This window comes from Gracilinanus agilis, chromosome 5 (assembly GCF_016433145.1).
Source record: "Gracilinanus agilis isolate LMUSP501 chromosome 5, AgileGrace, whole genome shotgun sequence".
Taxonomy (NCBI): domain Eukaryota; kingdom Metazoa; phylum Chordata; class Mammalia; order Didelphimorphia; family Didelphidae; genus Gracilinanus; species Gracilinanus agilis.
The window spans coordinates 108,052,967-108,078,441 of record NC_058134.1 but is presented as its reverse complement, the minus strand read 5'-3'; the positions used below and the strand labels follow the sequence as shown (position 1 = coordinate 108,078,441).

The following is a 25,475-nucleotide window of genomic DNA, read 5'->3' as shown; positions in this document are numbered from 1 at the left end:
TCTATATATTTTGATGAGAAATAGTGGCAAGTGAAGATTTCCCAATAGGCAAAATCCTATTTTTTTTAAAGATAGCTTTCATTGATTATATGCCATTTGTTTCATGTCATAGACATTTCTGGATATAGCAACCACCAAAAATTGACTCCTCTCTTGTAAGAAAGATAAACATTTAATCAAAAGCAATTAATAAAAGTCTTGAGTCTTTTAATATATGTAAAATTCTTCCTTCTCTCGAGAGGATGAAAGTATACCTCATTTTTTCTCCTTGACCAAGACTGGTTTTCATAGTTACTGTGGGTTTAGTTTTCTTTCTGGGTTCTTTTTAAAAAAATTACACATTATTATTATAGCCATTGAACTTAAACTATTTTGGTTTTAGTTATTTTTCTTTGCAACAGTTCATACAAACATTCCAAGACTTCCTGGAATTTCCTATACTTTTAATTTCTTATGGCACAATAATATTCCTTTCCATGAACATGACACAGTCATTTATTCCCATCAATGGAAAAACTTTTATGTCCAAATTATCTGGCACATAATAATAGTTTAATAAATGCTTTTTCATTCATTATGTTGTTCATTTAACTTTCCAAAAGCCTCTTTTATGTCTCTTGTGCTGGAGAATAGATGAACCAGTATCTGTCTTCGATGGTTTTAAGTGGAAACTGATGGCAGAGAGAAGTGTCCCAGATCAAGCCAGATTACAGGACAGTCAGTTCTATTACTGCTTTCCAGACTTTTAGGTGGGGCAAAGGGTCACCAGGACCGCTCTTTCAGGCCATATCTGGAACATCCTCAGAAATGCCTGTTTCAGCTTGTTGTTGCTCAAAATGATGATGAATGAATGTACAGAAGGATAGGCAGTTATAATCATTTCTCCAATCATCAATGCCAAATTATGGTCTGGCAGGTAGTTGTTCAACATAACAATAAAAAAGGCAACAAAATATAGTGTGTAGAGAAAGAGGAAGGACAGAATGATTCTGGCGGCTTTTAAATGTGCCTCAGTGTTTGGGTCTCTGGAGCCAGTGTTACTGTTCTTCATTTGCTGGGTGTGTCTCCTCAGGGAGAGAATGAGCAGGAGAGATGAACATAGAATTATCACAAAATGGATGACCATCCAGAAGGCACTAAAAATAAATGTATAACTTCTTTCTGCAATGTTTTCAGTGCAGTTTGCTACGTATTTTATTTGTCTGCTGCTAAAGGAAACAATAAATTCTTTGATTACTGATGCCATGCTGAAAAAAGAGAAAAGCATAGAACCCAGCAGAATCCAGATAACTACACAGGAAACTCTCCATTTGAGCCAGAGGAAGGCAGAGTGAGAGTAACTAGCAATCTTCAGGCAATAGTGGACACTGAGGCCAGTGACCAACCCAGTGCTTAAATGGTTACTAAATATCCAGAGGACAACAATAATATTTGATATCCTTTCCTCAAATAAATTGGGATGGAATAGTTCTAAAATGTTAATTATAGGTAACCAAAGCAAGCCTATTCTGGACAGGGCTAGGCTGGTAATGATTAGATCAGATGAAGTCATTCTCTTGCTCTTGACCCAGTTGATGCAATTCATTAGTCCTATGAAACCATTACAGCAAAAACCCAGAATTAACTCAATGATGAACAACACCAAATATATACTTTTGGCTAAATTTACCATGATTGAAAAGGAATAGTTAGCCTTAATTTTTGAATTTTCTACTGATCTTCCCCCACCTTCTTTTACTTAGTTTTTTCTGACTTGAGTCCAGAAGACAGAGATACCTGATGTTCCACTGTTGTGGTAATTTTTTATTTTGTGTTGGTTGGGTTTTTGTATTCAATCAGAGTGCAGCGATGTTTGGAGTTGTCTTTTTGGGGATCTCCCTTGGCTCCTTCCCAGCAGACCAGTTGGTGTTCCTTGGACTAGCCCCTCAACTCTTTCCTTTTCTCAGTTATCTGGGTTGACCCTTTCCAATATAGATGAAAAACTGATTGTCTCTTTGGTAAGATGCAAATAGACAGGATTCAGTGTCACATAGAGAGAGATCAGAGTCATATGGAAGGAGATCTTTTGTGGTCTAGGCAGAGGAGCATCCAGTTCCATATGATGGTAGGTTTCCTAGTCACACAAATAAAGATCAGAGTCACACAGTTGTAGTGGTCAAAGAAGGATTGGACTTGGAATTACAAGTCTTGAATTGTATTCTAAGATATGTCATCCAATTCCTTTATGAGTCTTAAACAATTTCATCTCAGTTTGCTAATCTACAAAAGAATTTTGGATTAGATGATTTCTGATCTATTTTAGGCCTATCTGACCAAGACTTCTAGAAGTGGCTATTGTCACTCAAAGGGTATGTTTCAGGGTACACATAGGGTATTTAAACCACTGTGAGATGAATCAGAGCCACGCAGAAAGAAGAGTTTCTGTGTTACAAAGTAAGGAGAGATCAGTGTTATGCAGATACATTGGTTAGAAGGCTTAATTAGAATCACAGTATTGATTTTTTCATTGTAATTTTCTAATCATAAACAGAGGTACAACTTAGAGCTAAGTTTAAAGATGTGTAAATGAAAGGGAACCTTCTGGTAAAGATGGTGGTGTAAATGACCTCAGAAAGGCTTACCTCTCACATATTCCAAGGAAGATCTAAAAATAGCAACAGAATAGATAATGATCAGTAAATCAAAAGAGAAATTATAAGTGCTTTCATATAGCCTAGGACTGCACTATGTCAGAAACCTATGGGCAATAGGAAAATTCAGTGTGAATTTGCAATAGGAAAAGTCAGTACAAATAGACAATCAAGAGGGAAGCTTGTTAGTGTGGATAAGGGATATTCCTGGGACACTCTATAGTTAGAGGCAGGAACATCACAGAGCTCAAACAACGAAATCAGAGGTGGTCAACACCCCATAGTGTTCTGACCACAGATATCAGATTCCAAGAACCAGGAGCAACAGGGCTCCTACTAAGATCCCCCAGGAACTGTAAGCCTACTGCATGCTGACCTGAGAAACTCCAGAGGGCCCTTATCATCTAATGCTCTGAATCTAAATCTAGTGGGGGACTTGAAACCCATTAGCACTCTAAGCATAGACACTAGAAGAGAAGGAAAAGTCAGGGACAAGAATCTAAAAAGTCAAGACCAAGAGTAAGCAGTGCCCCACTTCCCTTGCCAAGAGTACAAGAATAAAGAAGAGCCTGGCCCTGGCACGAAATCCTAATTCAAGGACTGAGACTAGAGTTTTGTCAACTAAGAAAGGCACCTCTTTTGCATAGCTCTTGTAATAGATATTTACTGTCCTTTTGACACTCTCAAGCATTTGGTGACATAAGCGAAAGATCATCAACATAATACACTAGTTTACTTTCAATGAATATGATTAATTCAAGGTCTCTCTGCAGGATCTGCAAAGATATTTGCCCTTTCTGAGAATCCTTGTGGAATTATTGCCCAACAGATCTGTTTTTCCTCCCAGGAGAATGCAAAAATCTTCTGACTGGACTCATGCAGGGACACTGTAAAATATGCACAGCACAAGTCCACGACTGTGAACATGCTGCATTATTTGGAATTTCAGCTAAGATGTTTGCTGGGCTAGGTACCACTGCATGTCCCTTTTTAGCAAAGCTCTTGACAGCTCTCAGATCCTGCACAAATCGCCATTGCGTTTTGCCATTTGCATCTTTCTTTGGTTTCTTAATAGGCATAATGGGTGTGTTGTACTCAGATATGGTATAGACCAAATGCCTTGCTCTAGGAGACTTTGGATGATAGGCCTGATACCCTCTGTAGCCTCTTTACTCAACCTATACTGAGGGATTCTAGGTGGAGTGCCCGCTTTCACCTCGATCTTGACAGGTGTAGCAGATTTTAAAATTCCTACATTGGTTGAATGCTTTGCCCAAAAAGCCTGTGGGATATCTTCAGGTATTTCAAAGATACTCCGCATATGATGTTCTTCCTCATCACCCTCCACTTGCCCCAGGAATAGCAAGTGATGGTGCTTGAATGACTGTTTGGGTAAATGTAGGACTATTTGGCCTGACATCACATTGGATAGTATTTCCTAATTTACAGAGAATATCCCTCCCGAGGAGATTGGATAGATATCTGGGTATCAACAGAAAAGAATGATCCAAGGTCATTGGGCCTATCTTCACCATCTTAGATCTCAGTTTGGGCACCAATTCCATTTGCCCAATGGCTCCTTTAACTCTCACAGATTCCATTAATGTACAATTTTCTGGTGCCATTTTTAACACAGACCTAGTTGTTCCAGTGTTGATAGGAGCTGGATAGATCTGGTCTTCTTTCTTCACCATGACCAAGGGTTCCCTGTCTTTAGCTGATTGATCGACAGGTACTTCTATATTAATATCACCCACATCCCATTGATCTTCTTCTAGGATTTCTGTTTGTGCTGGCTCAGGGTTCTGTGATTGTAATGATGGTATGTCTCCTTTAAATCTGGCTTTTTGGATGTTCTGTGCCTTAGTCTGCCTTTCTGTATTGTTCATGGACCTATCAGTGTCAAGTTGTATCTCTTTTGTCTCAGACCATGAGTAAGGTAGAGTGTCCTGTTCTTCACTGAACATGCTTTGTTTGGTTTGTGCAAAGTTAGATTCAGGAGAGGTAATTCTTTGCATTAAAGGAAATTCTTCAGAATTGGGAATGTGTTGTTGTTTCATGAGTACATCCCAATCCTGTGAGTCTATGCCTCTTTCTCATGCCTGACCCCTAGACTCTATGTCAGTAGCAGGAAATTTAACAGCAGATGTACTTTGCATAGGAAACAAAGTCCGTGTTGTAGATTCTTTCTCTGTTCCTATTGGTCTTATTTTGTTTCTATCTTGGGTACTGACATTTCTGGGATTGAATTCCTTTAAATGCATTGACTCAGAATTTACTCCAAAGGCAGCTCTCTTTGGAGTTTCACAGGCTTGAAAGTATGCTACATCTTGATGCAACTGTCCCTGCAAAGCCAACCTTGGTAAAAATTTCTTAGCATTGTGATCCAGCTGTACAGTCCCTTTATCATTGTAGCAACTAAACTTTCCACTTTCTCTTTCAGCCTCTCTAGCTGGTGATAGAGAAGAGGTTGTGTCTGTGTCTGAGAATTTTGCACTTTCCTTCTCAATGGTCTGCAGGAGCTTATCTCCCTTGTTGACACTGTCTGTCTCTAAGAGATCCCCATTAGAACACCCGTCTAAAATCATTGCCCTTGTTGTTTTGCCTTGTTGTACTACTGATTGGTTTAAATGATCCACAGTCTTACTAGATAATGATGTTTCTTCCCTAATACAGTGAGAATTATTGAATGCTACTTTCTTCATGCTTGAATCAAGATTTTGTATAGATGTAAATGCTTTTCTTTCATAATTCCCCAAATTACTGTTTTCCTTCCCATAAATCCTCTTTTATTTCTTATATGTTATACTCTATCTGCAACTCTTCCTCACTCTTTCCCTTGTAACTTTGTGTTACATCCACCAGCCCATAATTTATGATTTCTTCTCCCAGTTTCTCTTTCTCACTTTTCTCAGTCTCATCCCTGCAACAGCCTTTGTCTGTTACTGTAACAACTAATGCTGCTTCCTCGATTCATAAATTCGTACATGGCCTCACTCCTTGGGACACATATTCCTCCATCTTAAACTAACTAGGGAAATTACTAAAGCTAGCACAGGTATGATCACAACATCTTGCTCTTGTTTTGTCATTGTATTTTGGTGTTATTTTCCCTGTTGTTACTGTTATGATTTCTCCTACTGCTGTTGTAATTATTCTTGTTGAAATTCATTTGTGACTTGTATCTACAGTTCCTGACAATGTGGCTCAATTTTTGGCATATAAAGCACCTATTCACAGAGTTATTGCTATATTATTATTGTTGTGGAAAGATTGCCTAGGCCTACTCTGGCTCCTCTGATTATGGGACATCAGAGCCATGTTCTTTAGCTCCTCAATTTCTTTTGCCTTTTGTGCCTCTTTTGGTTGTCTTTTCAATTCTGCTATTTCTTTGTCTTTTTCTGAGGCTTTAGATTGTTTAGGCTCAGTATCTCTCAACTCATGAACATAGGCGGCTGCCTTCCTAAGTTCCTCAATGGGCATGGTCTCCCATTGTGGGCAATGCAACTTAAAATATGATTGTATGGGAGTTACACTACCCTTCACAAACTGACACCTGACATGTTGAATGTTGTCCTCTGTAGTCAGGTCTCTAAAGCTCAAAATTGTTTCTCTTGCTTCCAAGAGCCTGTCTAAATAAAGGCTTGGGTGCTCTTCCCCTTGCCTAAGCTTCTCAAAGGATCCCCAATGTATTGGAGCAACGTGCATGGAGATGCATCACTTCCACCAAATCCTCCCTACAACATTGCAGATACGCCATGTTGGCATGGGATGATAGCTCTAAGTCTTGTTGTTGTTCAGGCCAAGAGGCTAGATTGGGGTTGCTCCTATTCTCAGCAATAAACTGCTTTCTCACTAGGAGTGTAAGGTTCTGATAAAAGCAACTCAACATCCTCAAAGTTGGATTATATAACCAGACAGCCCTTTTATATTCTTTAATTGATTTATGTGTATTTGTGTAGAATTGGGGAAACCTTTTTTAAAATCTCTAAATCACCCCCAGAGAATGGTTTATAGCCCTTCACATGCACAATCCCCGAGTCTGGCTGAACCATAGTCCTGTTGGTGATGGGTAAAATGGTGACAGGAGCTGCTTCAGCCCCTGCAACTTGTTCAGTGTTGGTAGTGTCATTGGCCTTTTGTTTGCTTTCTTCCTTCTTTGGCAAAACTGTTCCCTCAATAATTTCTAGCTGCATGATGGTTTGTGCATCTAGCTCCTTGCCTTCCCTAATCTGCTTGTTTATGTCAATTAGTACTTTCATCTGTTCAATTAATGTTTCCAAAGCTGGGTTTATCACTTCTGCCTTCCCAAATGTAAAGTTTAAAACCTTCCCCAATATCATAAAAGCCCCATAAAATGACACTGTCATGGCCATCTCCGATGGTACATAAGCCAGAGCTTCTCCCAGAGGTATGGTCAGCCATTGGCACGAATCATACACCCTGATAATTTCTATAAAAAATTGAGAGATCGTAACAAGCCATAGAGTTGAACATGCCCTCCAAAGACCATAAAGCAGTATTGCAGTGCACCCCAGAGTAACAATCATTCTGTTAATAAGGTTTATCATGATGAAACTTCACCCTCTGGTTCAAAAAAGAATCCTAGGCTGGCTGACCAAACTGTATTAGGAGATGATACTGATCCCTGGAGTTTAGTGAATAGAAATTGGGTGACATGCACACCCTAATCCTATGTGTAATCAAATGTCTAAGCTTGGAGTTTGCACGTGATTGATCTTATTGAGAGAAACAAGAGACAGAGACAGATACAGAAAGAGACAGAGAAAGAGAGACAGCAAGAGAGACAGAGTCAGAGATAGAGGTGGAAAAAGAGAAGGTCTTATCTCACTCCTAAAAGGAAAGAAATTAGAAATAGTGATATCCCCTAGGTCCTGCCTTCTCTAAATATTACCTTCTTCCCAGAGTTTTTCTTTTCCTCCAGGAGATCTTGGAAACATATGCCCACTCTTGAAGCTGGAAGTCAGAAGCTAATTGGAAGATAAATCAATCTAGAATCTAGGAAGGGAGAATTCCAAACAGGTAATTTAGTTTCTTATCACAAAATACTTTATATTCTATAGGTATAATTTACTGTTTTTCACATCATGCAATTGAAAAAAATACCCAACCAGATCTTTAAAAAAAAAAAGGCAGCTAGGTAGCACAGTAGATAGAGAACCAGGTTAGAGTTGGGAGGACAGGGACTCAAATCTGGCTTCAGGATACTTTCTACCTCTGTGACTGGGCAAGTCACTTAACCCTGATTGCCTAGCCTTGCTCTTGCTGCAATTCTGCTTTAGAATTGATACTAAAACAGAAGGTAAGGGCTATTAAAATTCTTCCCATACCACTCACTATTCATTCCAAAAGATTTTAGACACATGTAAATATTCCCATCATGAAAAGGCATTAGTTCCAAATTAATTTCCTTTATGGCAAACTTCTTTTCTTTTTTGAGAATAAGCACAATTTATATGCATAAACCTAGTAAAAGCCAGTAGAAGTTTATTATTTCTTTTTCTTGAATAAACATTCTATCTACTGCCTGGGGTCCTTGTTATGCATCTTTTTTCCCCCTAAACCTTTAACTTCTGTACATTGGCTCCTCAGTGGAAGAGTGGTAAGGGTGGACAATGGGGTCAAGTGACTTGCCCAGGGTCACACAGCTGGGAAGTGTCTGAGGCTATATTTGAACCCAGGACCTCCTGTCTCTAGGCCTGGCTCTCAATCCACTGAGCTACCCAGCTGCCCCTTTTGTTATGCATCTTTATCTGGATAGTTGGCTGACTGGTACCATCTGACAGCACACCCAAGCAATTTTTTTTCTTTTTAATAGAGCAAGAATAGATTATGAGATATACACTAATGAATAAAGCACTCTCCACCCTCCTTCCTCATGGTGTTTGAGTAAGCATTTTTAGGTCCTCTGAATAACTCTGCCCAGCTGCTCACCTTTAAATTTGCTCAACATATTATTATGTGCTGCTGATCAGAAAGTCTCTAACTGATCTGATGAACTCCCCAATAATCCTGATGAAATTACAAGCATCAACAATTGGCAAACACTTCTCCTTGGAGGGTAGATATGGCCAGTGGTTCCTCCTGAGGAGACCAGGACACTCTTAGATTGTTGTCCAAGACTTAAGAGGATGGAAATCTATTAGAGCTGCTGTTCTTCTCTGCTGTCAGTGAATGGGGGCTGACCTAACAGTTTGTTCTCTTGGTCTAAAAGGATAGATTATCAGGTAGCAGAGTGGACCTAGTTTCAGCAGGAGTATGTGTGGAGGGAGGTGAAAGAAACCTATATCTAAATACAATATCCTATATTGAGGATGTTGAAGCACATGATAGTTATCTGTATTTGTTCCTAGATTCTGAGGGAATCTAAATTCCTGGGAACAAATGTTCGCAGCTCAAGGGATGGCAGCAGTCAGGGAAATAAGAGATTTCCTCCAGAAGCACATGGCAAAGAAATGTGGATGCATTTTTAGCTGAAGTCCTGAAGTTTCAGTTTGGGGATTAGACCATATTTTTTTTTTCCAGGAATGCTACAAATGCCTGTCTTTTGTTGAATATCTCTTGTTTTCATTGATAATTAGGCTTAGCTTTGCACGATATGTTATTTTGATTTGCATCTTGGAGCTCCTTTGCTTTTAGTAATATATCATTTTCTTCTGCCATTTCTAATGAGCGTAGAATAATCTTGTGATATTCGAATTTCCTTTTCTTTATATTTGAAAGTTTTTCTCCTGGTCATCTGAAAAATTTGTATTTCATTCGAATTATTAAAATTACATATGTGTTTCAGCCTTTGAAGAATAGGGTTTGTTTTAGAGACAATGTATGGACTCTTAATTAATCTTTTTGTTTTTCCATATTTAGAAGTTCTGAATAGTTTTCTTGTATTATTTTCAGCAGCGTAGTATCCTGATTTTCCTATTTGCCATGTTTATCTTGGAGATTTTTGTTCTTTGTCTTTGTGTCTCCTGTCTTCAAGATTAATGACTTTTGCGTATATAGAGGTCATGATTTCTACTAGCATTATTTCCTTTTGCATATTCCTTTTGAGTGGTCCTTCACTTCAGTGTACTTGTATTCCAAATCTGTTTTTCTCTCTTTCCCTCTTTTTGGTGTTTTTTTTGTCACCATGGATTCAAGTTCTATTTTGCTAAGTATTGTTGCATCATAGGCCATGTATTCTGACATACATTCCCTTATACCTTCTCATAAACTTTTGATTTCTTTTTTGAACTATTCTGGAATATTTTGTATTTGATCTGTGCTCTCTTAGCATTCCATAAGATTCTATATTTCATCAAAAATTAACTCAATTTTTTTTCTGGCATTATTTATTTAGAAAAGGTGTAGTTTTTTTAGGTGTTTTAGTATTCATCATTCCTTCTAATCTTAGTATCCTCTTTGTCAACTTATTTGCTTCATTCTGGGTTTTTGATTGAATTATCTTTCTTGAGCTTTTGGGTGATTTTATCTTTCTTCTTTTTATTATTTTCTTAGTCACTTTATGACTCTTCTCCTTTTCACCAACTCTGATCCTGTTCCAAAAAGCACATACCAAGCCCTGTGCTAAGCACTGATGATATAAAAACAAAAATGAAACAATTCCTGTTTCAAAGGAGATTTCAGGACTTGGGAGTTAGATGATTCAGATGAAAAGTTTTGGCTCTGATATCATGTAACCTTAGGAGGATCATTAAATCACTTTGAACCCCAGATTCCTGGTCACCTGGTATTACTTTGGGATAAACATACTTCTATTACCTACCTGCCATGATTAATCTGATGAAATCACTTAATAGAACACTATGTAAATAAGAGAATATAATTATTATCCCCATCCCTATCCACAAATATTCTCTTCACACCTCCCATTATAACTCTCTAGCTTTCTAAATATCCGATATATGGGAACCATGATTCATCTGATATTTGCCCATTTCAAGGATAGTCTTTGTCCCTGATGGTCAACTCTATCAATTGTATTGTTCAAATATAAAAAAAATACTGTACACTATCTTATTGCCAAAGGGTAATCTTTCCCTTTACTTTATATATTTAATCTTTATCTATATCTGTCTCTCTGTCTGTCTATCTCTCTATCCACATATATGTATTTAACACATTTGAATAACTGAAGTTTTAGTTGATTGAATATTTATTTATATCCAAACACTAAACACAATCTTCAGAAATAAAATCAATTTTTTGAATGCCTTAAAACATTTTAAATTACTTTATGTAAAGAAAAACTTTGCCAGATGTAATCATTATATATATATATATATGTGTGTGTGTGTGTGTGTGTGTGTGTGTGTATACAGATACATACATATAGATAATAAAGTGATAAATATTGATAATAATAAAAGCAACTAATAGTAACTAGCATTTAAAGTTTTCAAAGAGCTTTAAAAATATTTTTTTTTCATTTTATCCTCACAACAACCCTGTGAGGTAGGTACAAATATTATCATCTCTATTTTATAGACGAGGAAAATAAGGCAGCTAGAAGTTAACTGACTTGTCTAGAGTCACATAGGTAGTAAGTATCTGGGGCAGGATTTGAATTCTGGTCTTCCTGATTCCAGATCTAATTTTCTGCCCACTATGCCACCCCAGAATAGTAGAATTTTAAAGCTAAAGGGAATTTTTGAAATCATCAATTCTAACATACTCAGTTTACAGATGAGGAAAGTGTGCCCTAGAGGAACTAAAGGCTTGCCCTATGGCTAGTTAGAAGTAATGTGGGTATTAGGACCTAGTTCTCTTACACTCCAATTTATTGCTCTTAATAAATGCCTGTTGAACCTATTCCTATAGAAAACACTAGAAAGTACAGGAATAGAAGGGCCATTCCTCAAAATAATAAATAGTATAAAACTATCATTAAGTATCATCTGCAATAAGGACAAGTTAGAAACCTTCCCAATAAGATCAGGAGTGAAGCAAGGATGCCCATTATCACCTCTATTATTTAATATTGTTCTAGAAATGCTAGCGATAGCAATTAGAGAAGAAAAAGAGATTGAAGGGATTAAAGTAGGCGATGAGGAGACTAAACTATCACTCTGTGCAGATATGATGGCATGCTTAAAGAATCCCAGAAAATCAGAAGTTAGGAAGAGAAACTCCATTTAACATCACTCTAGACAACATAAAATATTTAGGAATCTATCTGCCAAAGCAAACACAGGAATTATGTGAACACAAATATAAAACACTTGTCACACAATTAAAACTAGATCTAAGTAATTGGAAAAACATTAATTGTTCCTGGGTAGGACAAACTAATATAATAAAAATGACAATCCTACCCAAATTAATCTACTTATTCAGTACCATACCTATCGAACTACCAAAAAACTTTTTTATAGAATTAGAAAAATTTATAACAAAGTTCATCTGGAAGAACAAAAGATCAAGAATATCAAGGGAACTAATAAAAAAAAGGGAAGGATGGGGGCCTAGCAGTACTAGATCTTAAACTGTACTATAAAGCAGTGGTCATCAAAACTATATGGTATTGGCTATGAGACAGAAGGGTGGATCAATGGAATAGACTAGGGGTAAATGACCTCAGCAAGCTAGTGTTTGATAAACCCCCAAATCCTAGCTTTTGGGACAAGAACTCACTATTTTTGACAAAAACTTCTGAGAAAATTAGAAAACAGTATGGAAAAAATTAGGTTTAGGTCAACATCTTATACCCTATACTAAGATAAATTCAAAATGGATAAATGACTTAAATATAAAGAGTGGAATCATAAATAAATTAAGTGAACATAGAATAGTATACCTGTCAGATCTATTGGAAAGGAAGGAATTTAAGAGCAAACAAGAGATTGAGAACATTACAAAATGTAAAATGAATGACTATGATTATATCAAATTAAAAAGGGTTTGTACAAAAAAACCCAATGCAACCAAAATTAGAAGGAAAGCAACAAACTGTGAAAACATTTTTATAACAAAACTCTCTGCCAAAGGTTTAATTACCCAAATATATAAGGAACTAAGTCAAATTTACAAAAAAATCAAGTCATTCCCCAATCGACAAATGGTCAAGGGACATGAATAGGCAGTTTTCACATGAAGAAATCAAAACTATTAATAAGCACATGAAAAAGTGGTCTAAATCTCTCATAATTAGAGAAATGCAAATAAAAACAACTCTGAGGTACCACTTCACACCTAACAGACTGGCCAATATGACAGCAAAGGAAATTGATAAATATTGGAGGGGATATGACAAAATTGGGACACTAATACACTCCTGGTGGAGTTGTGAATTGGTCCAACCATTCTGGAAGGCAATTTGGAACTATACCCAAAGGGCTTTAAAAGACTGCTTGCCCTTTGATCCAGTCGTACCACTGCTGGATTTGTACCCCAAAGAGATAATAAGGAAAAAGACTTGTAAAAAAATATTTATAGCAGCACTCTTTGTGGTGGCAAAAAAATTGGAAAATGATGGGGGTGTCCATAGATTGGGGAATGATTGAACAAGTTGTGGTATCTGATGGTGATAGAATACTATTGTGCTGAAAAGAATGATGAATTGGAGGAATTCCATGTGAACTGAAAAGACCTCCAGGAATTGATGCAGAGGGAAAGGAGCAGAACCAGGAGAACATTGTACACAGAGACTGACATACTGTGGCACAAGACTTTTCTACTAGCAGCAATGCAATAACTCAGGACAGTCCAGAGGAACTTAGGAGAAAGAACGCTATCCACATCCAGAGAAAAAACTGTGGGAACAGAAATGCAGAAGAAAAACACACGATCGATCATGTAGTTTGATGTGGATATGATTAGGGTTTTGGTGTTAAAAGATCACCCTATTGCAAATATGAATAATATGGAAATAGGTTTTGAACAATGATGCATGTATAAACCAGTGGAATTGCTTGTCAGCTCCAGGAGGAAAGGAGAGGGATGGAAAAATCATGAATCATGTAACCATGGAAAAATATTCTAAATAAAAAATTTTAAGTCCATAAAATGCCTGTTGAATTGAATTTTTGTGATTGCTATTTGTAGAAATTTTTTTTGATAGGATTTCTTACTCAAGCAAAATTTATTTTCATTAGGAAAATAATGGCAGACTAGAAGAATTGGGGCAGAATTGTGAAATGGGAATTGTTACATTTGGAGTATGAAGACCTGGGTTTGAAACTTGGTACACTGCTTATGGTTCGTGTGATTTTATACAAGTCGATTCTCCTCTGGCCTTTTATTTCTCCATTTGTGCAATGAGAGGCTGGATTAGATGACTTCTAAAGTCTTGAACCTCTCGCAGTCTCTGATCCTGTGTAGATGTGGATATTAGAGTGGGATTATAAATATGACTGAAAAGTTTATTTCCTGGAGAATGGGAATGTCTTCTCTGAAGGCGCAACACAGAGGCAGTGTTAAATGAGGATATAATCTAGAATCACTGATGAACCAGAAGTACTTTGTGCTGTGGAAGGGAAAAGGTCTTAGAATATGGGAAGACAAAGGAGATCAGACAGTCCTTTTCCAGATTTTTGGACTTGCAGAGCCTATGATGCCTTCTCCCGCCTTCCACCCCTTACTTTAGGATGTGACCCCACCTTTTATGCAGCCTTTTTTCAACCACAGAAGCCTCAAAAACTCCTGCTTCAGGTTTTTGTTTTGCAGAATGAGCATGAATGAGTGAACAGAGGGATAGAGAGGGGCAACCAACTCTACAATCATTATTGTTAACGTGGTGTCTGTCAAGAAAAAGCTTGATGACCCAATGTACATAATGACAAGATAAAAAACAAAAAGTAAGAGAAAGTAAAACATTGTTTTGGTGGCTTTCACATGGGCTTCAGAACTCATATCTCTGGGGACAGTGATGTGGTGCTGTAGCATCCTGGTATGCCTCTTCAGGGAGAGGATAAGTAGGAAATAGGAGATCAGTGATATAATGAATGGTATCACTGTCCACAGGAGACCAAGAATGTGGGTGCTATAATATTCCATTTCCTTTCTTCTGCTAATTTCAGTGCAGTTTACAATGTTCGTCATTTTAAGGAAGTCAGAATACATATTGAATTTTCGGATCAATGACAATATATTGAAGAAAGAGAAGAGCACAGAGAAGAGCAGAATCTGGGCAATCACCTGGGAAACCCTCCATTTAAGCCAGAGGAAGGCAGGGTGGGAGAAAATGGCAATCTTCAGGCAGTAGAAGACACTGAGGCAGGTGACCAGCCAAATGCTTAAATAGTTACTAAGGGTCCAGCCAATTTCACGAATTTGAATGAATGTCTCTGATACATAGATACTAGGATAGAACACCAGGACAACACCATCTAAACTTATCACACATTGCAGAATGATCCTGGAGAAAGCTAGATTCATAATAATAAAGTCAGATAAGGAGATCTTGCTGCTCTTGACCCAGTGGATGCAATTGATTAGCCCAAGAAAGCCATTCCCTAAAATCCCCAGGATGAACTCAATGAAGACCATGAACAAAAAAAAGTTTTGGAATAAATTCTTCATGTCTGCAGATGGATTTCCCCACCTTTTCTAATCTCTCTGCTTATCTGAAGCCTTGCTACTGTTCTATAGCTTCTCTGATCCAAGGTAAGCATGCATAGATACCTGCTTTTCCACAGTCAGTGGAATTTTTTTCCTTCTCTGATTTGCTTGTGTTTCTGTCTCTGTTCAGAATGTTCAGAAATTCTTGGAGGTAGTCTTGCAATTGCTCTACCAGACTGGTCTGCTATTGTTTTCTAGCTCAAACAGCAGGCTGAGTTTTCTCAATTACTTGGGTTATAAATGCTATTTAGTGGATGAAAAACTAATACCTCTTTGCTAAAATGCAAATAGTTGTAGGATTTAGTATCATACAGAGAAGGGAGGGGTCAGAGTCACAGAAAAGGTTCAGTTTCACACAGACAATAAGTTTCTATATCATACAAAGGGTATAGTCCTTTGATACACCAGAAAGTACACTGGAGAGGTATCTGAAACTGGTGAAGGGTGAAGGGATTGGATGGAGGAGTTACCTTAGAGAGCAACTCTCCCCAAACCAAGAATATCTATGAATTTGTGTCTGCCTGCCTGCCTGTCTACTTGTCTACCTGTCTGCCTGTCTGTCTGCCTGCCTGCCTGTCTGTCTGTCTGTCTGTATCTCTCTCTCTCTCTTTCCCTCCCTCCCCCTCTCCTTCTCCTTCTTCCCCACCCTCCATCTGTTTATCTATCTGTTCCCTTCATCATTTAGATACCTCTCCAGTGGATTATAAGGACTGATTCTAGTCTCTTTGTATGACATAGAAACTTATTGCCTGTAGGGAATTGTGACATTTCCTGTGACATACACACATATGTGTGTATAATATATATGTAACTGTATTTTGATATAGTTGATTTTCTTTAACGGATTAGTTAGAACAGCTAATTTTTCCATTTCTCTTGTGCAGAAGAAGTTTATAAAAGGATGAAAGCACTGCTGATAGGGCATACAGAGACTCAGCAACTTAGTACCTGAAGGGCTAGCATTTGTACTTAGGCCACTAGAAATCTATGTCTTTGGTCTGAACCTTATTAAATAAGCCTCTGGGTCAACACAATGTTGAGAACAGTTTCATTATCATTTAAGGAAAACTAGCCTAGCCTGTGTGGCAAGGACCTTAAAATATGACTTATGTCAACCATGTAAGCTAAACATCATTACCTCCCCTTTCCAACTCATCCTTCCCACCAATCATATTTTTAATAATAATAGCTGTGAGGTTCAACCTATAGCTAAATAGATTATCATGATTAACTTTCAGTGGTTAAGCTCCCTTTGCTTCTCACTGCATTTTCCAGAATCTCTTGGTGAATCTCAACCAATTAAAAATCCTGAGGAGATCATTTTTTAAGTAGGCTTTCCTTTTCATGAGAAAGTTGAGTCTTCAGGAGTCTTTACTTGGATGGTGGTTGCTTTCTGCATTCTTTTAAACTCATTTATGAAGGAATTAATGGTATTTTTCTTTTGGTTACCAGCAACCAGAGGATAATAAGCTATGACTATGTAAGTAGGAGAAGGCTCATTTTAATTGTTCCTCCATTTTTTTGGTGGGTGTTTGCATTTTCCTTTCCTAGAAAGATTGAGAGGAGTGTTAGTAAGCAAAACAGTCTTGGAAGAATAGAATAATCCTGTATTTATTGGGTTCAGAAAATGCTTAATCAGGAGAATTTTTAATTCAGTGCTATGCATGGATTAAGTAGCTCCTAGTGGTTTTCTTTCATTTCCTTTTTCTTGGTGTTTTCTTCAGTCATTAAACCTGTGATATATGTATATTCACCCACACCCGATAATAGTAGATATGACTCATCAAGCTGAATAGTGATGCACAGCTAGAACTTGCATCTTTCAGCCCAGAAGGGCAGTGGGTTGTGTTAATCACAGGAAGGAAATTGTGCTGCTCAAAGTGAGATTAGGAGTCCTTTGCTTTTAATCTTGGACTTTGTGCCCTTCCATGTTGTTGACCATTTACTTAGTACCTTCTCAGACTTAATTTTGCTACTGCTTCCTAGAAAAGATTGCTGTGATTGGCTCAAAGTCTCTGGAAGTCTACTCCATCCCACTTAACCCCCACTTTAGTTTGCTTGGAGTTAATGAAATTGGTTCATTAGAATTTCAGCCTAGGGCAAAATTGCCAATTCCATGTGGTTTCCTTTCTCTGAAAAGTTAAGAAAAGTTAAAAATATTAATTTTGTTAGTGGAACTGTGAACTGAATTAACCATTTTGGAGAACCATTTGGAATTATGCCCAGAGAGTTATAAAACTGTGTATACCCTTTGACCCATCAATACCACTGTTAGGTCCATTTTCCAAGGTTATCAGGGAAAAAGGAAAAACAACCTATCTGTTCGAAAATATTTATAGCAGCCTTCTCTGTGGTGGCAAAGAACTGGAAATTGAGGGGATGTTCATTAGTTGGAGGATGGCTAAACAAGTTATGACATATGATTGTGATGATGACTACTTTGCTGTAAGATATGAAGAACAAGTTAACTTTAAAAAAACATGGGAAGTCCCACATGAAATTATGAAGAAATGAGCAGAACCAAGAGAACATTATACATAGCAACAGAAACATTATTCAAAGAATAACTCTGAGTGTTCACCTCCAAAGGAAGAACTGATAAATAGAAACATGCATGACATGGTTTTATCTATCTATCTATCTATCTATCTATCTATCTATCTATCTATCTATCTATCTATCTATCTATCTATCCATACANATCTATCTATCTATCTATCTATCTATCTATCTATCTATCTATCTATCCATACATGTACATACAACTATATCTATGTTTCTATTTTTTTTTTTTTTGGTCAAGTGATGCCTTCTGTAGTGTGGGGTGGGGAAGGAGGGAGACACCTGGGAACTTTGTGAGAAACAACTAAATTAATAAAAAAAGTTTGAAGAGGAATTAATGAGTTCCTCCAAGTTTTCAGGCAAGCTAGTAAGGCGGTCTCCAAGTCTGTTGAATTAACTGACTGCTAAAACCAACCCACTGCAATGACAATAAAAAATGAGAAGAAACAGGGTGAAGCAACTTCACCACTGTTTCAGTAGTTTCCTGAGAAGCTGACATTTGTTCACTTTCTGCTAGATTTTCTTAATAATTCAAGCCAGGGGGAAAAAGCCTTTAGCTGCCATTAGGATTAGAATTAATTTCCTGGAAAGAGTTCTTTATCTACTTATACTGCTAACACTGTCCCTACGCTGCTGATACTGTCTGCTACTATACTCTTATTTCCGTTCTTCTCTCATTTTCTTCTTGAGATAGAATTAAAAAATACCAGTTGTGCTGGGAAACTCCACAATCTAGTCCTGATGCCACATTAAGACCCCTCTCTTCTCATTCTATAAGAAGCTAGGCAAGCAATAAATTTTGGGACTGACAGATGGAACACAGAAGGTGGAGAGAGAATGTCAGTTGGCCTGATGCAAAGACTTCTGGGAGGAAGAACCAACTGATCACTGGAAGCATGTGGGGTTGACAGCTCAAGAGGGAGGTTGGATTTTGGGGGCTGTGGACCTACAAAGTGAAATCTGGAGAGTTTTCTGAGACCTTCAGTGAAGATAAATCATTCCACTTGATCTCTTTCGGTTCCTGATCATATAGGAGAATATATAACATCAGTTTCTTCAGTTTGGCCAGGGTGTCTGGACTTCTGTGGGGAGCCAACCCTTGGGACCCACAAAACTTGTCTTGGATATTGCCTTGCTATATTCCCCTTGAGTTAGCAATAATTCTATTTGTAGGAGTATCATTTAGGATTGGGTCAGAGAAGCTGGGATTTTGGGGAACACAGAAGAATCTCTGTGGATACTTTGCCCAGTCAAGGACTGAAAGATGATCTAGGGAATCACTTGTACCCACAGGGATTCTTCTGTGTTCCCCAAAATCCCAGCTTCTCTGACCTAATCCCAAATGATACTCCTAAAACTAGAATGCTGGCCAGAAATACAGCTCACAGGGTCTTTAGATTACTTAGGTCCCCTTTCATGCCAGCTGACCCAAACTTTGCTATACTATGACATTTTCTCCACTGTTCAAAATTTTGCAGCCCCCTTGCAAAATCTTTTCAGTAACCTTTTATAGAGTAGGCCATAATATGATTAACCCAGCATTCCAAGGGTGCCATCATCCATACATGCAATAGACAAAGTGTGATGAAAAACATCACTTGACTGGTTGTTTCAGTAATCACAGATCTAAATGCCATGTACATGTCACAGGAGAATATATATCTAACACAGGCAAACATGCCCAACAGCAAACAAAATTAAAGCAATAGTCACTTTATTAGATTTGCCAAATAACAAAATAATTAAAACACCAATATTTGTTTCAAGAAACAAACAGCAAAACTATGTGTAGTCAATAGATTAATGTATCCATGTAATGACATTCATATCACACATTAATTAGGTCACCATAATTATTATTTTATGAGTACACGTGTAACCAAATGCAAAACTGTAAGTTAGTTGGGTCACAGGTTGGCTAGGCCTAGCTCTCTTGTGATCTGCTGACTTGTTTGCCCCTACATATTTGCTAGTGGATGGGAAGGCTCATCATAATCCTTATCAGAGATATAACTTTACTTACCTAAACTTGTATAGGTTGGAGATCCCAGGATGATTGATAGCATTACTATGCTTGGAGGAGTCTACAATGATTAGTAGGAGGCATAAAAGGCAATTCCTTTGGATTTAGTACTCTTCTGTTTGAAATGGATGTTGGAATACATAAGTATCCAGAACCTTCTTGACTTGAAAAGTCTATTTCTGAAGCTTTGTCTGGGTTAAGTAGACTTGGTGTGATTGGCCAGTATTCTTTTTTGTCTAGAATCTCCCAAGGTCTATCTTCCTCCATACAGTAGGGATCCTGACTAATGCACCAATTAACAATGAACAATTTTAGTGAGTTGTCTTTGAAGGGTCCTGATACCGGAATGACTGGAGATAAAAAACCAAAACAAACAAACAAAAAAACCCCAGCATGGAATCCATTCTATTCCTATATCTTCTGGTTGCTTTTTCTCCTGACTATTCAAAGCTCATACAATCGTCGTTTTTTACTTGGAAACAGGAAATAATGTACAACAAAGAGACAGAAGCATCAAGTGAGCCAGGGGCTCTCAGCTTTGTGGGAAGCCAATAAGAGAATAGATAAAAATCTGAGACCCCTCTTTTGACCCCTTTTGTGATCCTTGTGATTTCTTATTGAAAAGTACTGTGGCCTTACTGAAAAGCTTCAAGTTCCTAGCAAATCTGAATTTAAGAGGTTAACACTCTTCCCCTTTGCCAGGAATGCAGCTGCCTGGTATAGCCAAGGCCAAAACCTTAGCAGGGGCAATTCAACCCTGAGATAATATTCCCCGACTTGGCTTTTTGATAAGAACCCAGTCAAAATTCAGCCTTGGCCTTGTTCTATTCTGAAGCCAATCAGACCTTTTGTGTTTTGATATGACGTAATTTGTAATTTCTGTGCATCTGTGAAGTTTTGGAAGGGTTCTTTTGTGTGAAATGAGTCTTGAAATACATACATATACATATACATATATAATAAACTCCATGTTCCTGAAGAGAGAGCTGGAAACATAAGCTAAAAGATCATCTTTTGTGTCTTTACTTCTTATCAACTAAGCTGCCCTTATCAGATTATCAGAGATGATAGATAGATCTCAAGACAGCTTCATGCCCCTTCCCAACCCTAGTGCCCTCAACATATTGTCCTCCAAAGCTACCAAGTTCAGAAAGAGCCCTCACCAAGAATCTGGTGCCTTTTAAAAAACGCACCATAGCCCTGGCTTCATAGCAGTCAAAGAGGTTCTTCATCATGTGGCTAGGAGACCAGGATCAGTTACAGAATGTCTGCATATGCTCCAAATCTGTCTAAGTCAACTTTATTACATGCCTTCTTGCCTTTCTAGAAGCAGATTTCCCAGCCTCTTCTGCATAGAGGATTTCATTAGCTGGGCACACTAATGCCTATTTGCCAGCCCTCCTTTACATACCTATATGATCATGCTATCCTTATTGCACCTGTCTTCCTTTCCCTTCCTCTTCTATACTGGTTCTTTTCTATAAGTTTTGATCCTTTGCATTGTGTATTTAGGCTTTCCCTCATGCCCTAAATTAGGACCTGGTTGAGGTACAACCTAGTGGGATCCTCAGATCAAGTTTTGTAGATTAATTAAGTTTAATTCTGTTGAAGGTCACTCATCCTTTGCCTTTTACTAACAATAACTTCAAACCCATTGTGGTTGGGGGTGGAATATATTAAAGCTGAACAATTGCAGACTAGGTTATTGAGATCTCAGGACAACTAGGAAGCAATTGAATATAGCTTAAAGTCAATTCAATTCCTAGAAATCCTCTAGAGATGTTATAGTTCCATCTTGAACAAGATAGTTTCCCAAAGGAGTCATATTTTACTTAGGATAGTATATGGGGCCAAATATATGGATAGTATATGGAAGCTCTTCTCTATCCTCAAGTGACTAAAGACTAACAGTATGTGAACTTGTGGGCTTAAAAATTTTTATTTTCTTTTCCATTATTCTGAATTTGATCAACATGTCTACAGACAAAAAAGAATTGAAAAAGAGTATCGTATATGAAACTGTAAACCTTGATCATAATATAGCTTATATATATTTAAAAATATAATAAAATATATATGATATACTTATATACTTATTAGTTCAAAATAGTTTTAAAGCTGTCTTCTGTGTCCTCTCAATCTCCTTTTACCTTTCCTGTGTTTAAAACAATGCTTTAAGAACATTATTTTTTTTCTTCACTTTTTTTGGCAGCCCTTTCACATACTCCTCTGGTCTCTACATCTCTTACCCTGCAAATTAAAAAACAAAACCAAAAACTTCTATTGCAATAAATATGCATAGCCAATAAAAACAAATCCACATTTTAACTATGTCCAAAAATCTGTATTTCATTCTGCTCCCTTTAAGAACAATTAGGCTTCAGGCTTCAAGCTGGAGCTTGTAAAACTGCAGACTCTCAGCCTTGAGTGGAGAATGAGTGCAGGAGAGACAGCAACAGTTGAAGGTTCTCTCCTAAGATGTCACAGGTACCTGTTGCTCTTTCTTAAGGGAGAAGTTCAGTGATTTCCCTAAAAGGAATTGAGAGATTCTCTCCCAACATGATGGATTAGTTGAAAGTGTATCTTTACAAGAAAAGATGTTTCTGGATAATGAGTGAAGTCCACAATCAAGGATTATTGATAAAATCTGAAAGAGCCCACACAGCAGACCCCTAGCCAACTGCCACTACAACTGGATAATGGCAGATCTCCGAGGGTAAGTCAACTGACAGTAGCTTTTTTAGCTGAAGGATTCAAACAATATCTGCCTTGTGATTATAACTCTTTTAATAACAAGATGAATCAAATGTGGAAGCAGGAGATTAAAAGGGAAAGAGGGATTAGGAGGACTCTAGATAATCAGTTGTGATTTGAAGTTGGCTTAACCCTGACAGGGCTAAAGCTCCCTCCTCCCCCCAATCTTCTTTCCCTTCCTTCACTATAGCTCCTATNCTTTAATAATTTTTATTTTTTAGGAAAGGTAACATGGTTATATGATTCATGCTCTTACTTTTCCCCTCAACCCCTCCTTATTCCCCCCCCATAGCCAATACGCATTTGCCACTGGTTTTAACGTGCGTCATTGATCAAGACTTATTTCCAAATTGTTGATAGTTGCATTGGAGTGGTATTTTCGAGTCTACATCCCCAATCATGTCCACCTCAACCCATGTGTTCAAGCAGTTGCTTTTCTTCTGTGTTTCCACTCCTGCAGTTCTTCCTCTGAATGTGGGTAGCATTCTTTACTCTTGATGGATATTTGATGAAGTTTATTGGAGGTCTGTAAAGAGGGTGATCTGATTCTATTAACTACCTATAATGTCTTTCAGCAGCTGTAGTTATCAAGTTTATTGAGGGTCAGTTTGGACAAGATGTTATATATGGCATTCAGGGTTAAAAACACAAGGATCTGCTGGTATGAGGAATAGCTAGGCCTAGGAGAATCTGGTTTGCACCATCTTTCTCCCTAGTTCCCCCCAAAACAGAGTGTCCTTTTCTTGGGGGGTTCCCCACTTTTTATACTCTGGTTTCAACTATCCTCAACTGCCCTTGCCTCCTTGGGATTCTGATGAATGCACCCCAATAAGGTTCTTAGCCTACATTCCTTAATCCATAGTCTGTAGGTTGGTAGGCAGGTAGCATGCTTCCTCATTGGTTCTTTGAAGTCACTGTGGTTCATTGCATTGGTCAGGTTTTAAAAAATTGTAGAAACTTTACTTTTCACTCTGCATTGGGTCATATAAGTTTTTCCATATTTCTCTAGATCCACACTTTTCATTATTCTTTTTAAAAAACACTTACCTTCTTGTCTTGGAACCAATACTGTGTATTGGTTCCAAGACAGAAGAGTAGTAAGGGTTAGGTAATGGGGGCCAAGTGATTTGCACAGGGTCATACAGCTAGGAAGTGTCTGAAGTCAGATTTGAACCCTGGATCTTTTGTCTCTAGGCCTGACTCTCAATCCACTGAGGCACCTAGCTGCCCCCTTATTACCTCTATTTTATAGATGAGGAAACTGAGGCATGGAGAGTCTTGGCCTCATGAGGAAAGGTTAATTGACTTGAGCTGCCATCTTAAACTTTACTCCTCTTCACATATGCTGCCCTCCCCTCCCCCCCTCACCTGCTCTCCCTCCAGTGACACTGGCCTTCTTGCTGTTCCTCAAACATGACTCTCCGCCTTCTGAATTCACTCATTTTCACTAGCTATTGGCCATGCCTAGAATCTTTTTCCTCCTTTTGATCTTCTTGCTACCCTGACTTCCTTGAAGGCTGAGTTAAAATTCCCCTTTTGTTGGAAAGCCTAAGAGGTACTTTCCCCTGAGATGACCTTCAAATTATTTTATATCCAGTCAATTCTGCTATAATTCATGTTTTGCCGACTCTAATTCATTCCAGCCTGATTGATATATTAGGGAACAATTCGAGTATTATGTCAATAACAAGTTTACTTTGGCGATTCACTCATTATGGAGAAACAGAAAAACCACACCTAGCTGAACTGATCACGGAATGCACACACAGCCAACATCTACTAGCTACCTCAGATCACTGTGTGCTATCCTGCAAGCCCACTTCCACAACAAACCCTAAAGTCTTTTTCAAGAGAAAAAAGTACCATATTTGTGGGCAGCTGGGTGGAGCAGGCGCAATGGACAAAGTGCTGGGTTAGTGTCCAGGCGCAATGGACAAAGTGCTGGTTTAGTGTCTGGAAGACTCATCTTCTGCAGTTCATTGTTTAATGTTTTGCTTGAACTTTGTGTTTATATGTCAAGTTTGTTGTTGATTTTGTTAATTTTGTTGGAAATTTTTCTTTGTTACTTGTTACTCTGTACTTTGAACTATGTAATTGTTCACTGTATATTTCCCTTTACCTTTCCTTGTTAAAATCCCTAGAGTGAGGTAGAGTAAGGTAGTGTTAGATAGGGAAAGATAGAGTAAGTGTAGGTTGTTTGTTATTTGGGGTTAGAATTTTAGTTTAGCTTGTAGTGCACAAATATCAAAATATTGCGTGAAACACTATTTTGGTTTTGTGCAAAAGGGGGGGAACTGTTATAGGTAATTTATAGGGTAAAGATAGATTTAAGTTAGGATAGAAAGCAGGCAGCTAAAAGCAAACCTTGGCTGACTTTATGAACATTCCATGATGGAATGAAGAGAGAAGTTTGAAAAAGGAGAGTGTTCCTGGCTATGCTGGAAGAAGAAGGGTGGATCTGTTGTCCAGTTAGCTGAGCCTCAAATACCTGTGGATTTGTGAATTTTAAAAGAAGATAGAAGAGACCATATATCAAGACAACCTAGGTTCAGTAAAGGTTTTAAATCTGAAGCTGGTGGACAGCTGACAGATATCTTTTTCTCCTTAGAGCCTCATTGGACTTACTTGCTGATCAAGGATTTTGTTCCTGGTTCCTGCCAACATCTAGGATCAGCTTGAACCATAGTTGTGAGAATCCCAATCTCTGAGTCCTCTCCAGCCTATGCCAGGGTTAACTGGCCTGTCAGCACTTAGTTTAGCTGAGAAGCCAACTTGTACTTGACATTCCTTTGTCAGTTGGTCAATTCCCTATTAGTTAGTTTTTTTAAAAAAAGAGCCTGTAACCAATGTTTGATAGAAGGGAGAGAGAGAGGGGGAGAGAGAGAGAGAGAGAGAGAGAGAGAGAGAGAGAGAGAGAGAGAGAGAGA

At 38.0% G+C, this 25,475-nt stretch overlaps 2 protein-coding genes across 2 annotated transcripts; both read right to left on the bottom strand.

Moving 5' to 3' along the window:
* Positions 1 to 745: 745 nt before the first annotated feature.
* On the bottom strand, positions 746 to 1,672 carry LOC123249308 (taste receptor type 2 member 3-like). The gene has a single exon (XM_044678303.1). It carries the CDS (start codon positions 1,670 to 1,672, stop codon positions 746 to 748), a length of 927 nt encoding a protein of 308 aa, XP_044534238.1.
* Positions 1,673 to 14,231: 12,559 nt separating this feature from the next.
* On the bottom strand, positions 14,232 to 15,170 carry LOC123249132 (taste receptor type 2 member 3-like). Its single transcript, XM_044678120.1, has one exon. The coding sequence runs from the start codon at positions 15,168 to 15,170 to the stop codon at positions 14,232 to 14,234; it is 939 nt and encodes a 312-aa protein (XP_044534055.1).
* Positions 15,171 to 25,475: the final 10,305 nt, after the last annotated feature.